Genomic DNA, 15,165 nt, shown 5'->3' on the forward strand with positions numbered 1-15,165 from the left:
AAAAAAAAAAAAAAAAAAAAAAAGCAGGACTTTTTTAAGGTTTAGAGGTTAATAATGTGGAGAGTATCATAGCCATTTTTCTTTGTAAAACTGTTTTCTTGAAATTTAGCTTTAACAAATATTACTGAAATATTCTATGAAGTGAGAAGAACAAGGTTCTTTTGTTACTCAAATTCATTCATACGGGGCCCTGAGCTGACTTTTAAGGCAGTCCTCTCCTCTTCCTATCATTGCTTACTACTACTTAGTTATAAAATTCCTGCCTGATATTCAATTTCTCACTTCAGTCCTTCTTAATATGTCAGCTGTTATTCAGACAAACAAACATTAATTATATACTGCTTCCATTTTCAATCTTTAGCCTCCACTAGGTTTCACTGAACATTCTTTAGCAGATACAAACTGGAAATTATTTGAACATTCATGCTTGGCTGGGTTAGCAGGGACATGAATGAAGGTGCAATGTTCTTTCTGATTGCTGACATCACAGAGCTCTACACTGCAATACTGAGGTCTGGTTAAAACTATTGAAACCATGTATTGGGTCTGGAGGGCTTGTTAAATACAGATTGCTGGGCTCCATCCCAGAGTTTCAGACTCAGCAGTTCTGGGGACCACACTAGTGGCAAATGCATATAAAAATCTCCCAAGACATGGGTTGTAGGTAATTCTAGTCAACAGAATTTAAGAAATAGGCAGTGTGATATCAAATTACATGCTCTTTTCAAAGGGAGCTATAATGTAATGCTTTGGACTTGGCTTTGATAAGAATATGAACCAACCCTTAAAATTTTGGTATTTTCCTAATTTATAATCTACATGAAGGGAGGTGTAGAAAAAGCTAATGTTCCAATAAAATAAATTCCTTTAAAAGCAACATTTGTTAATAGTTTTTACTTTTGAAGGCCTTGATTTTAAGACTCCTACCATGTAAGTATAGAAACAGTAGATCCCTTTGTGACCAACTATATTCATTTGGGATATCTGAACCAAGATTAATGACATACCCTGTGATCTTAATTTTATTAATTCTACAATATTATCTAATCAGTTCAGCTAACCTCTTACATACGCAGGCATTGGATGGCTCTTCAAAAGTTTAAAAGTTTCTAATTCTCATAGCCACTGCCCCCAAATTAAAATTTATGAAGAAAGTCAACCGAAGAGCAAAAAACCCCAGCAGCTTCAAGAGAGAATCCAAACACCCAAAATAGGGCTGAAGAATATAATTAGTCATTTGTCCACCTCCCTGTTACAGGAAATTTTAATGAGAAAAAGTAATTTAAGTTTTAGTCATATACATCAACTAAACAATTTTCAAATAACAATGGCAAGATAGGGCCATGACAATTCTCTTTATAGTTCTTCATTTTTAAAAGCCATTGAAAAGAGAGTTCAGATATACAAAAGATATACAGTTCTCTCTGGATTTTTCATGTTACTTTATTTAGGGTTGAAGAAAGAGCCAAAGGCTCTCTGATGATGTCTTGATAGACTGGAGTTAGTTTCTTTTTTAAAAACTGGTCCTCAGAAAGTATGGCCTGAGAAGTACTGATCGATACACAAAACTTTTTCCCTAAGCACAAATTTTTAGTGCACAATCACTAACTAAGGTCCTCCCATGTGCATACCAGAAACTTGAGTGAAAAGGGGCCTTAGAGATGATCTAACTTAAACTGCTGTGAAGATAAAAGTCCCTTCAGGAACACCCCTCTTAAGGGATAAGGAGCTCAGCATCTACCCCAGTGAGTATCTTCATCCAGAAGTGGTCACTTCTATTTAAAAAAAATTTCCCCCCCAGTTTTACTGAGATATAATTGAGATAGACTGTTTAAGTTTAAGGTATACAATGTAATGATGTGATATAGGTATATATTGTGAAATGATTATCACAGTAAGTTTAGTTAAAATCCATCATCTTACATTATTTACAAATTTTTTCATTGTAACACTTCTGTATTTTTAAGGCAGTTTTGCTTATTACACTGTTCTTCATTAGTAACCAAACATGTCCCTTTCTGTATTTTCAATTCACGGATCCTTATTTTACTTTCTAGAATTAACAGAGCAGGCCTATCTCTCTTTTTTTATTTTTTTAAAGTGTAGCCCTTGAAATATATAAAGACAGATATATACTTAATTACAACTTGAAAACCTAAGCACAAGGAATTTATATATCATAATATCTTTTTTTTTTTTTTGCGGTACACGGGCCCCTCACTGTTGTGGCCTCTCCCGTTGCGGAGCACAGGCTCTGGATGTGCAGGCTTAGCGACCATGGCTCACGGGCCCAGCCGCTCCATGGCATGTGGGATCTTCCCGGACCGGGGCACGAACCCGTGTCCCCTGCATCGGCAGGTGGACTCTCAACCACTGCGCCACCAGGGAAGCCCTATCATAATATCTTTGATCCTCATGACAATCTTTATCAACTAGGTATTTTATGACCATTATATAAGTGAGGAAGCTGAGAAAGTGAGAAATTTGATCTAAACTAGTTAAGTGGCAGGTTTTGAATCTGCATCTATTTGACTCCAAAGGTTGAGAGGAAGAGAAAAAAGGCTCTTATTTATGCCTATCAAATAAACCTAACAAGGTTAATTCACCAGGCATGACAATCCTACAGAATCCCTGCTGGCTGTTACTTATCACTACTTCTCTTAGGAAACATACATTGTCGAAAAATAATTTAGTCTAAATATTGCCTAACACCAACCTTGTGTTAAATGGACTTTGATTCGCAAAATCAGCTCTCCTTTCTAAAGAATAAGAACAATTTTTGCCCACTTCTAAGTTTTTCTTTTATTTTCTTTTGTTCTTCACAATGCCTTAAGCAATGTTCCCAAACTTCTCTGATGGTATCACCTGGGGAACTGTTAAAAACACAAATTCACAGGTTCTATCTCAGACCCACTGAATCAGGATCTCCAGAGGAGGGACCTGGGAAAGTATTTTTTAGTTTCTTTTTCTTAACTTTTTATTTGGGAGTAATTTCAAATTTATAAAATGTTGCAAAATAAAAATAGTACAAAGATCCTCACATAGGCTTTATCCAAAATTCACCTAATGTTAGCATTTCCTCCTATTTGCCTTATCATTTTTTCTGTTTCTGTAACACACACACAACTTTTTTGTGAACCATTTAAGGATATATTACATATGTCATGGTCCTTTACCCCCAAATACTCCAATGTATATTTCCTGAGACTAGGAATATTCTCTTCCACAATCATAGTGCTGTTATCAACTTCATAATTTACTTTGATATATTTCATCTAATCTAGTCTACCATTCACATTTTAATTTTGCCAGTTGATCTAATATTATCCTTTGTAGCATTTCCCCCGATCCAGTACAGGATACAGTCTAGGATGAGATATTATAATTAGCTATCACATCTCTTTAATCTTCTCTACCTGGAACATTTTCCACAGCCGTTCTTTCTTTCTCTTTTATTATGCCAACATTTTAAAAGAATACAGTCTCATTCCTACTTTTTCATTACAACTTCCTCATTTTATGTTTGTCTGATGCTTTCTCATAATTGGAATACTGCATAAATAATGCTGTGTCCTTCTCTGGGTGTCCCTCAGGAACACCCCATAAAGTTGTTGCTTGATTTCTCCACTGTATACCTTTATTTTCTAAACTAAAAGCAGTCTGAGAGGATACACTTTAAGACCATGCAAATATTGTTCCTCGTCAAAAAATCTGCCCTCATTTTAGCATCCACTGATGATTCTTGCCCAGTCCTCTCCCCTACCTGATCCTACCATGATGGCTGCAAAATGAGACTTTCCAACTCCAGCACTCCTTCCACACTTATTAGTAGGCCCTTGGCATCCTACTGAAGCAAAGGACCTCCCTTCTTCCCAATTTGTTTATCTATTTATCATTGATAAGGACTTACAAGTTTTTCAATGATTTAGAATTCCTTAGTACATTATCCTTATTATAATTCTACAAAAGTACTATTAATAATTCCTTACAATAAGTAATAATTACTTAATTATTTTGGTGCTCAAATTGTTCCAGATTTGGTCAGTGGGATATGCTTCTTTAATTTGACTATTATGTCCTGTATCTTGTTTCATCATTCTTTGGAGCATTTTTCTACCTTCTGTCAAAACAAATTCTTCCAGCTTTGACTTGGATCTATCCTGCCCCAGCCCTGGAATCAGCCATTTTTCCAAGGAACTCTACTTTTTCTTAGTGGAGAATAACAATACTAGAGGCAAAGATCTGGGTGCTAGGTATGCTCATTGGATTGGGGTGTCTGCTTCTTGGCCCTTTCAGCGGACAGAGGTAGGAAGTATAAGCATATATATACTTCTGTGCTTAAGCATATACGCTTAAATATATAGATGTTATCTACATACACTGGCTTATTTTCAAAATCATAAATTCACATTAATACCCTCAATTCCAATGCCCCTCATGGGGTTCTTTTTTTGCCCGCATTTTTAATGAGCATCACAAGTGATTGTTCTAATTAGGGATGTTCGGGATACATTGCTGAAGATTGCTGGTCAATCTCAGACACAAGTTCTCAGTGCTTTTCCATGAAATTCAACTGGATCAAAAAACCAACTAATTTAAAACACTGGGTGTTCTCCTTCCATTTCATTTATCTTAACGATCAGTTCCCTTTTCCTACTGAATATCTGGTTTATTCAATTCCATTCTGAGGAAAATTATCTTTGACTATAAGAGCAAGATAAAAAGTGATCACTTTCTCAGTCATCATTCACCAATGGCCAGAGGTCTGAGTCTGGCACTTTTCTCTTTTTAGTTTTTCTGGATATTAACGCCAACTTAAAAGTTTTTAAAAAGCACTTATTACTTTTGGGGGGCATGACTCAGCACATTTTAGCCTTGAAGATTCAGGATACCGTTTTAGGAGTACTACCAACCACGTGTGCATGTGCGTGCGTGTGCGTGTGTGTGTGTATGTGTGTATAGTAATATGCTCTCAGCCCTTCTCTTTCCTTTTTTTCCCCCCCTCACTGGTTTACTTGCAATACTATAGTTCAGTGTTCTAACCTTTAGGGCATATCTAACGATGCCCATTGTACACTATAAAGGAGTATGAACGTGGAAATTATTAGTGTTCTACTTCACCGACTAGGCCTTCCTTTTTGGTTAGAATTAAGCCCAGAATAGCAATTCTCCTTGTAGCTTCTTTTACTGTTCTCAATCAGATCAAGGCAGATCTTGCCCAATACTGGTATATGGCAATGAGGGGATATAGAAAGAGGAATGAAGAAAAATCCTAAGGGGATGGTAGTTGGAAGAGAAGGAATTTTCTCTGGCAACTAACCAAACATATTTCTGTCGATATGTAAAAGATATCCTGGATTAAGTTAGGGAGTGACTCTGAATAAACAAAATCAGCAACGGATTGGCTTGGAGTAGCACAGAGCAGCAGAGCCGCTCTATTGGTAATTACTCCTTGTACTAGTTTCTTTACCTTCAAATGAAGATACTAATCATATCTACTTCATAGGGTAAGGATTAAACAAGTTAATACATGTTAGGTAATTAATGTGGTTATTCCCATGAAACAAAGTTCTTTTTCTGTTACCAATAAAGTGACAAATTGCATTGGTAGAGATTCCCTCATCCCTCTGAATAAACTATCTCCCTTCACCTACCCTCCCCATCCACCCCCCTTTAGGGTTATCTTTGTGATGCATGAGCAAAATTACCATTTGAGAACTACACAAATCCACTATAGAAATGACACAATAAAAGCAAGTCTTTTATATACAAAAACACTTGAAGGACATTTCTAAGTGTTTAAAACTCTTTTGTGGGACTTCCCTGGTGGTCCAGTGGTCAAGAATCTGCCTTCCAATGCAGGGGACATGGGTTCGACCCCTGGTCTGGGCAACTAAGTCTGCATGCTCTAGAGCCTGCATGCCACAACTAGAGAGCGTGCATGCCACAACGAAGAGCCCGTGTGACACAATGAAAGATCCTGCATGCCGCAACTGAGACCTGAAGCAGCCAAATAAATATTTTTAAAAAAGCTCTTTTGTGAGGATAATACTCATAGACATTACTAATCAGACTTATGAAAACTGTTATTTTTCAAAGAGCTATTTTCTAACCAACCTCTCACTTCCAAGGTTACCCATTTTATTAAGCGTCCCAATGAGCAGTTTAAAACTTCAAATGCACTATGAAATACAGGCTATTTATAGATTAGTGGATTTCTATAATTTCTCACTTGCTTGTAAAAAAAGAACATAAAATGTTAAAATTCAGGACACATGTTATCACTCAAAAAAATACCCAATAGCAATAAGATAATCATGATACTTACTTCGTCTCTATAAAGTGGGCTAGTATAATACATTATGTCCATTGCACTGCTATTTAACATATCCCTTAAACCTCGCACTTTGTCTGGAGTAATGGAATCAACAGTGTCTACAAGTTAAAAAAAAATTAAACTTAGAGAAGATTCATTTTAGGGAAAGAATAAACTGTGAAAAAAGTTACAGTCCTTGAAATAACTGCTTTAAATTAACATTTATATATTCAAGACTAGCTTTGAATCTAATGAACCTTACCTTCTTGAAATTTTACTATTTGTAAATTTAAAAATAATGATGAAGGGTATTTACCTACCATAAACATCACTGCGCTCATTAGTGCTGAAAGGTTAAAAAACATTTCCTCTAAATCAGGAACAAGCTAAGGATATCTACTCTTTTTTTATAATTAAAAATTTTTTTATTGAGGTTCAGTTGATATACAATATTATATAAGTTCCAGGTGTACAAACAGTAATTCACAATTTTTAAAGGTTATATTCCATTTACAGTTATAAAATATTGGCTATAGTCCTAGTGTTGAACAATATATCCTTGTAGCTTATTTATTTTATACGTAGTAGTTTGTACTTCTCAATCCCCCCCTTCCCCTATCTTCTCCCTCCCCCAGGTAACCACTAGTTTGCTCTCTGTGAGTCTGTTTCTTTTCTGTTATATTCGCTAGTTTGCTTTGTTTTTTAGATTCCACATATAAGTGATAACATACAGTATTTGTCTTTGTATGACTTATTTCACTTAGCATAATACCCTCCAAGTCCATCCATGTCATTGCAAATGGCAAAATTTCATTGTTTTTTATGGCTGAATAGTATTCCATTGTGTATGTATATACATGACATCTTCTTTATCCATTCATCTGTTGATGGACACTTAGGTTACTTCCACACCTTCACTATTATAAATACGTAATGCTGCTATCAACATTGGGGTGTGTGTAACTTTTCAAATTAGTGTTTTCAGTTTTTTTGGATATATACTCAGGAGTGGAACTGCCGGGTCATATAGTAGCTCTATTTTTAGTTTTTTGAGGAAGCTCTGTACCATTTTCTAGGGCTGCGCCAATTTACATTCCCACCATCAGTGTATGAAGGTTCTCTTTTCTCCACATCCTCTCCAACATTTGTTATTTGTGTTCTTTTGGATGATAACCATTCTGACAGGTACGAGGTAATAGCTCACTTTTTTTTTTTTTTTTCGGTACTTGGGCCTCTCACTGTTGTGGCTTCTCCCGTTGCGGAGCACAGGCTCCGGACGCGCAGGCTCAGCAGCCATGGCTCATGGGCCCAGCCGCTCCGTGGCATGTGGGATCCTCCCAGACCGGGGCACGAACCGGTGTCCCCTGCATCGGCAGGCGGACTCCCAACCACTGCGCCACCAGGGAAGCCCAAGAACCCTGATTTTGACTTATAAACTCAAACACTACATTTGTTTAAAATACTGTCCTCTTCTACAGTAAACTGAGACAATCCTCTACTCCATAGGATCACTATCATAGTTCTCAAATGGCCACATATGTAGAGACTTTAGGCAAGCAGGTATGTCTACTAAATCACTTGGTTGTAATGAACTGGACACACGGACACACACACACACACACACACACAAAGAGGGGCAGGGGAAGGAAAGGAAAGAAAGATGCAAGAAGATAATCAGGGATGGAGGAAAAAAGGGAGGGATAGAGATAGACAAATACATAGGTATTTGCATTGTCTATTTTAATTTGCATTTCTCTAGTGATTAATAATGTTGAGCATCTTATTTGCCTTTTGGCCATTTGTGCATCTTCTTTGGAAAAATGTCTCTTCAGGTCTTCTGTCCATTTTAATTGTGTTGTTTATTTTTCTTGATGTCGAGCTATATGAGGTATTGGATATTAAACCCTTATTGGTCATATCATTTGCAAATATTTTCTCCCATTCCACAGGTTGTCTTTTCATTTTGCTGATGGTTTCCTTTGCTGTGCAAAAGCTTTTAAGTTTACTCAGGTCCCATGTGTTTATTTTTGCTTTTATTTCCTTTGCTTTAGGAGTCAGATCCAAAAAGGTATTGCTATGATCTATGTCAAAGAGTGTTCCACCTATGTTTTCTTCTAGTTTTGTGGTTTTACACTTAGGTCTTTAATCCATTTTGAGTTTATTTTTGTATATGGTGTTAGAGAATATTCTAATTTCATTCTTTTACATGTAACTCTCCGGTTTTCCTGGCACCACTCACTGAAGAAACTGTCTTTTCCCCATTGTATATTCTTGCCTCCTTTGTTGTAGATTAATTGACCATAGTGCATGGGTTTATTTCTGTTCCACTGATCTAGGTATTGGTTTTTGTGCCAGTATGCTACTGTTTTGATGACTGTAGCTTCATAGTATAGTCTGAAGTCAGGGAGTGTGATTCCTCTAGCTCTGTTCTTCTTTCTCAAGATTGTTTTGGCTATTCAGGGTCCTCTGTGTTTCCATACACATTTTAAAATTATTTGTTCTAGTTCTGTGAAAAATGCCCTTGGCATTTTGATAGGGATTGCACCGAATCTGTAGATTGCCTTGGGTAGTATGGTCATTTTAACAATATTAGTTCTTCCAATCCATGAACATAGTATATCTTTCCGTCTGTTGGTGTCGCCTTCAATTTCTTTCATTGGTGTCTTATAGTTTTTTGAGAACAGGTCTTTTACTTCCTTAGGTAGGTTTATTCCTAGGTATTTTACTCTTTTTGATGTAATGGTAAATGGGATTGTTTCCTTAATTTCTCTTTTTTGACAGTTTATTGTTAGTGTATAGAAGTGCAACAGTTTTCTGAATATTATTTTGTACCTTGCAACTTTACTGAATTCATTGATGAGCTCTAGCAGTTTTATGGTGGTGTCCTTAGGATTGTCTAGGTATAGTATCACAACATCTGCAAACAGTGACAGTTTTACTTCTTCCTTTCCAATGTGGATTCTTTTTATTTCTCTTTTTTATCTGATTGCTGTGGCTAGGACTTCCAATACTCTGCTGAATAAAAGTGGTGAAAGTGAGCATTCTTGTCTTGTTCCTGATCTTAGAGGAAATGCTTTAAGTTTTTCACCACTGGGCATGATGTTAGCTGTGGGCTTGTCATATATGGCCATATATGTTGAGGTATGTTCCCTCTATGCCTATTTCCTGGTGAGTTTTTATCATAGGATGTTTACTATTTTAACAAATGTTCTACTTGAAGTCTTAGCCAGTGCAATACGATAAGAAAAAGAAATAATAGTTTTAAGAATCGGAAAAGATCTGTTTTCATTTGCAGGTCATGTGATTGTCTACACAGAATATACAAAAGAATCTACAGAAAAATTAGTAGAACCGACTCTCAGTTTTAATGCATGTATAGTTTTGCATAACTACCACCATGATCAGGACACAAAACTGTTCCATCACCCTAAAAAAACTCCCACATGCTGCCCTTTAGAACTCAACTCCCCACCTCCAAACCTTGGCAGCCACTGATCTGTTCTCTATCCCTATAGTTTTGTCTTTTGCAGTACATCATATAAATGGGAGCATAAATTATATAACCTTTGGGCTTCACTTCTGTGATGTTGTGATATAAGAAATACATATTTCATCTTTGTCCCTGGTTCCGACAGAGGGTTCCAAAAACCCTTTTAAGTTCCTGAGTGATAGGGTGAAAGGAATGTCTTTTATAATTCATAATGAGCCTCTGCCAATCATAACTGAGTATATGCTAATGAGCTGACTCTTAGAGAATGGGGGCTGGTTGCCAGAGGAACCAATTTTGAACTTTCTGTCCCATTCACCAACCTCTGGGGAGAGGGGCTGGAGGTTAAGTTCAATTGCCAATAGCCAATGATTTAATCAATTATGCCTACATGATGGAACTTCCATAAAGACCCTAAACAACAGGGTTTGAAGAGCTTCTAGTTTGTTGAACAAATGGAAGTACTAGAAGCACTGTGCACTTGAAAGGGGACATGAAATCTCTGCACCCCTTCCCCATACATTGCCCTATGTAGCTCTTCATCTGTATCCTCTGTAATAGTCTTTAAATGAATAAATGTAATTTAAACGAGTAAATGTAAGTACAGTTGATCCTTGAACAACATGGGTTTGAATTCTGTGGATCCTCTTATATGCAGATTTTTTTTCAATAAATACATACTACAGTACTAGGCCATCTGTGGTTGGCTGCATCTGCAGATGGGGAACTGTGAATACAGGGTTGGACTATAAGTTTATACTTAGATTTTTGACTGGGGGTGAGGGGGATGTCAGTGCCCTTAATGTCCACATTGTTCAAAGGTCAACTGTAAATGTTTCCCTGAATTTTGTGAGTTGTTCTAGTAAATTACTGAAGCTCAGGAGGGGGTCATGGGACCCCCCCCCGCCCCCAATTTATAGTCAGTCACAACTACAGGGGACAATCTGGAACTTGTGATTGGCATCTGAAGTGGGCAAAAGTCTTGTGAGACTGAGACCTTAATCTGTCTATACTATCTCTGAGCAGTTAGTGTCAGAAATGAATTAAATTGTAGGACACCCCACTGATGTCCACCAAGAACTAAAGTATTGGCTGGTGTGGGAAAATCCCCAACATATTTGGTGCCAGAAGTGTTGAGAAGAGAGAGAAACAGTGGTGTTCTTCCTTTAGCTTCTTTCACTCAGCATAATGCCTTCAAGATTCCATTGTAGTAGTTTAAACCTAACAGAAAATTACAGATGTAGGGGTTTTATTAAATGTTAATTCATCCATGTTATCTATTGATACATTCCTGAGCAGCCTAAAATATTTATCTGAGTGAATGGAAAAAGCTCAAAAGATAATGTAACTACACCAGAACTTTACATATGAGCTGTTGCTGCTGAGAAGTCTTCTTTGGTCACAATCTTTTTTTGTTGTTGTTGTTAAACGCATTACAACTTTGATGTCACTTTGGTTTATAAGCTATAACTGACATTCCTAACTGACTATGAGGCAGAATCACAGACTAGGAAGAAACTTTGGAAATCATCCAGGGAGGCAGTTCAGATGAACAAGGGCTCTGGTACCATGCAGACCTAGATTTTTGCCTGCCATTCTTCATTAAATTCACATTTTACTGAGTTTCAGTTTGCCTATTTGTAAAAGAGAAAATAAAAGTAGGTATTTCATAGATTTGTGAGAAAATTAAATGAGATACACCAAGTAAAATGAACGGCAGAGTGCCAGGCACATAGTAAAAGCTCAACAAACAGCAGCTGCTACAATGCCCAGTACAACTCTCTCATCTTTCAGATTATGTAAATAATCAACCTAAACATTCTATTTTAATGGTTTTAATATTCAAAGGACAAAACTTTGTGTAAAGAAAGATGCATATATAATTTCTCTATGTTAGATTATAATTCACCAGCCCAAGGAATGCAGGAACAACAATAAAATAAAAGGCGTGAGATTTTTATCTTCCAAATATAAGGGAAGAAAATTATTAGGAAGAAAATGTAAGCTTATATAAAACTGTGGACAACAAATGTTTTAAAAGCATTGACAGGTCACTTCTCTGTCAAAAACTTTAGAAAACATTTTGTTCCCTTCACTTGTCCCTCTCCTCCCCCCCATCCACAGAGGGCATGCATAAAAACTGTGTTATCGGGCCTCCCTGGTGGCGCAGTGGTTGAGAGTCCGCCTGCCGATGCAGGGGATACGGGTTCGTGCCCCGGTCTGGGAGGATCCCATATGCCGCGGAGCGGCTGGGCCCGTGAGCCATGGCTGCTGAGCCTGCGCATCCGGAGCCTGTGCTCCGCAACGGGAGAGGCCACAACAGTGAGAGGCCCGCATACCACAAAAAAAAAAAAAAACAAACAAAACTGTGTTATCTGTGAAATCTATATGGTGGTCCAAAACGACATAAGTTGAAGTAATTTTTTTTTTAATCAATGGATTTTATTTTCTTAAATAATCTAGAACAAAGAGTGATTATAACTCAAGACAAATAAATTAAAGACCCTTCATTCCCAATGAGCAACACTTTGTTGCCTGACTAAATCATTTAATTTTTAAACAAAATGTACCTCCATCCAGAGTAAGTTTTGACCGCCACTCAACAGGCAGAAATTCAACATGTGTTGCATGGTTGGAAAAATGCCTTTCTTCTATTTTTCTTGCAGCCTCTCTCATCCTAAAAAAACCAAACCAAAACAAAACTTTATCAGAGTAACTTCCCATATGTATTTACATGGTATAAAATGTCTTTAATCATAACACTTGCTTATGTCCAATTATGTTTCAATTACTGCTACACTGTGCAACAGTTTGTAATACTAGGACAACTTCATTTCAAAACTATTTTCCTAAATTTGCCATCTATGATTTCAAATATTACAAGCTTCAATATTATATTCTAAATAATTATATGTATAAATCTTCAGAAGAGAGAATAGTATAATAAAATACCCCAGCTCCAAATATTAGCACATTGTGACCTGTCATTTCATCTATTCCTCCACTTGCTCTCCCCACAATACAGATGTTTAAATTTTATTTTGAAAATTAAGGTACAGCAAAATTGACTTTTTTCCTTTTTGCTGTCAACTTTATAGATTCGTGGTCAGCACCACTACAATCAAGATACAGTTCTATTATCAAAAAAAACTCCCTCATGCTACCCCTTTATGTTAGCACCCTTCCCCCATAATATTTTAAAGCAAATCCCAGATATCACAGCAGTGCATCTATAAATGGTTCAGTATATATTTCTAAAATGTAAGGAAAACATAACCTATTCAGAACTATTATCATACCAATCCTTCATTTCAACAATTATGTTTAGCGGTCCCATTTTCCCAGTTAGACTATAAATGTTATTTTATAATAACATAAAAAATATTTTTTTACACTTTTGAATTGAGCTCCGAATACAGCCTATGCATTGCAATTGGAAGATATGTCTCTCAAGTGTCTTTTAATCTATAGATCGCTCTCTCTCTTCTTTGGCTTTGTAATTCTGTTTACGTTCTGTAGAGTTTCTGAGAGTCTGATTTTTTTTTTTTTTTGAGAGTCTGATTTTTAATGACTGCATCCCCAAGTGTTATTTAACATGTTCATTGCTCCTTATTTGGTAGTGAGATATAGGGACCTGATAAGATTCAAGTTCTATTGTTTTGGCAAGACTACTACTCCATAGGTATATATACTTGGCTTTCTCTCTTTTTGGTGATACTAGCAGTTGTTACGATCACTGCTTATATCCGTTAATTTACTATGATTGCAAAAAAAGTGTTTTTTAAATCCCAACACTCCTTATACTTCTGGAAAGAGAAATTTCCTCACATCAAGTATTGGCTGCCTTGTGATACAATCAAATAGTTTCTGTGTGAACTGAGAAAAGTCAGGATAAATGGTTAATTCTTCTCTTTTATTAACAATTAAATACTGAGTTGCTAGAGGTTTTATATTTTTTGACATCATTCATTACTAACTCATAGATTTAAACATATTTGAAGTATTCCAACCCACTGTAGTTATTACCCTTACGGATGCTCGAATTGTTTCCTTTTTTGGTGAGTCTCTTCAAGTTGACTTGTGTCTTTCTGACACGACCTCACTAGTTTTTTGTTTTTTTTTTCCAACAATTCAGTGGCTTTTAGTATATCACCGAGTTGTACAACCATCACCCATTATTACTCCCAGAAGAAACACCATACCTAGAGTAGTCACTTCTGATGATTCCTACCTCCAGGCCCTGGCACCATAAATCTACTGTGTGTCTCTATGAATTTGCCTATAGTGGATTTTTTCAGATAAATGGAACTATAATACATGGTCTTTTGTGTCCGGCTTCCTTCACTTAGCACAATGTTTCAACGTTTGTCCATGTTGTATCATGAGTCACTACTTCTTTGCTTTTTATGGTTGAGTAATATTCTACTGTATGAATACACACTTTCTGCTTACCCATTCACCAGCTGATGGACATTTAGACTGTTTCCTTTTTTTTTGGCTATTATAAAAAATGCTGCTATGAATATTAACAAGTTTTTGCATAGATGTATGTTTTCAATTTTCTTGGGTATATACCTAGAAGTGGAATTGTTGGCTCATATGCTAACTTCACATTTAACTTTTCTGAGGAAGTGCCAAACTGTTTTCTAAAGCAGCTGTGCTATTTTACAATCCCATCAGCAACATATGAGGGTCCTAATTTTTCCACATCCTTGCTAATACTTGCTATTTCCCAGCTTTTTGATGAGTCATCCTAGTCAGCATGAAGTGGTATGTCTCGGTGGTTTTGAATTGCATTTCCTTAATGACTAATAATACTGAGCATATTTTTATGTGCTTATGGGCCATGTGTATATTTTATTTGGACAACTGTTTATTCAAATCCTTCACTTATTTAAAAAATTGGGTTATTTATTTTATTATTGAATTTGTAGGTGTTCTTTATATATGTTAGATGCTAGACCCATATCAGATATATGATTTGCAAATGTTTTCTACCATTTTGTGGGTTGTCTTTACTTACTTGATAGTGTTCTTTGAAGAACTAAAGTTTTAAATTTTGACAAAGCCCAATTTATCTTTTTCTTTCCATAGTGGCTTTTACTTTTAGTGTTATCAGAAACCATTGCCTAACCCAAGGCAATGGTTGTAAATCACAAAGATTTACTCCTATATTTTCTAAGAGTTTTATAGTTTTAGCTTTTATATTTAGGTCTTTGATTCACTCTGAATTAATTTTTGTATGTGGTGTAAGGTAGGGGTTTAACTTCATTCTTTTGCATGGGGATATCCCGGTGTCCTAGCACCATTTGTTAAAAGGCTATTCTTTCCTGATTGCATTATTTTGGCACTCATGTTGAAA

The 15,165-nt window shown here is 36.3% G+C and overlaps 1 protein-coding gene across 1 annotated transcript in view; it reads right to left on the reverse strand.

Moving 5' to 3' along the window:
• The window catches only part of DDHD1 (DDHD domain containing 1), a gene marked incomplete at both ends in the record, with an annotated part of 90,274 nt that overhangs the window by 18,056 nt on the left and 57,053 nt on the right, over positions 1 to 15,165 (reverse strand). Inside the window, 2 exons of the mRNA XM_079698863.1 lie at positions 6,329 to 6,435; positions 12,374 to 12,480. Of these exons, the coding sequence (XP_079554989.1) occupies positions 6,329 to 6,435; positions 12,374 to 12,480 (214 nt within the window). The remainder of the gene's footprint in view (positions 1 to 6,328; positions 6,436 to 12,373; positions 12,481 to 15,165) is intronic.

This window comes from Hyperoodon ampullatus, assembly GCF_949752795.1.
Source record: "Hyperoodon ampullatus genome assembly, chromosome: 3".
Lineage (NCBI taxonomy): Eukaryota > Metazoa > Chordata > Mammalia > Artiodactyla > Ziphiidae > Hyperoodon > Hyperoodon ampullatus.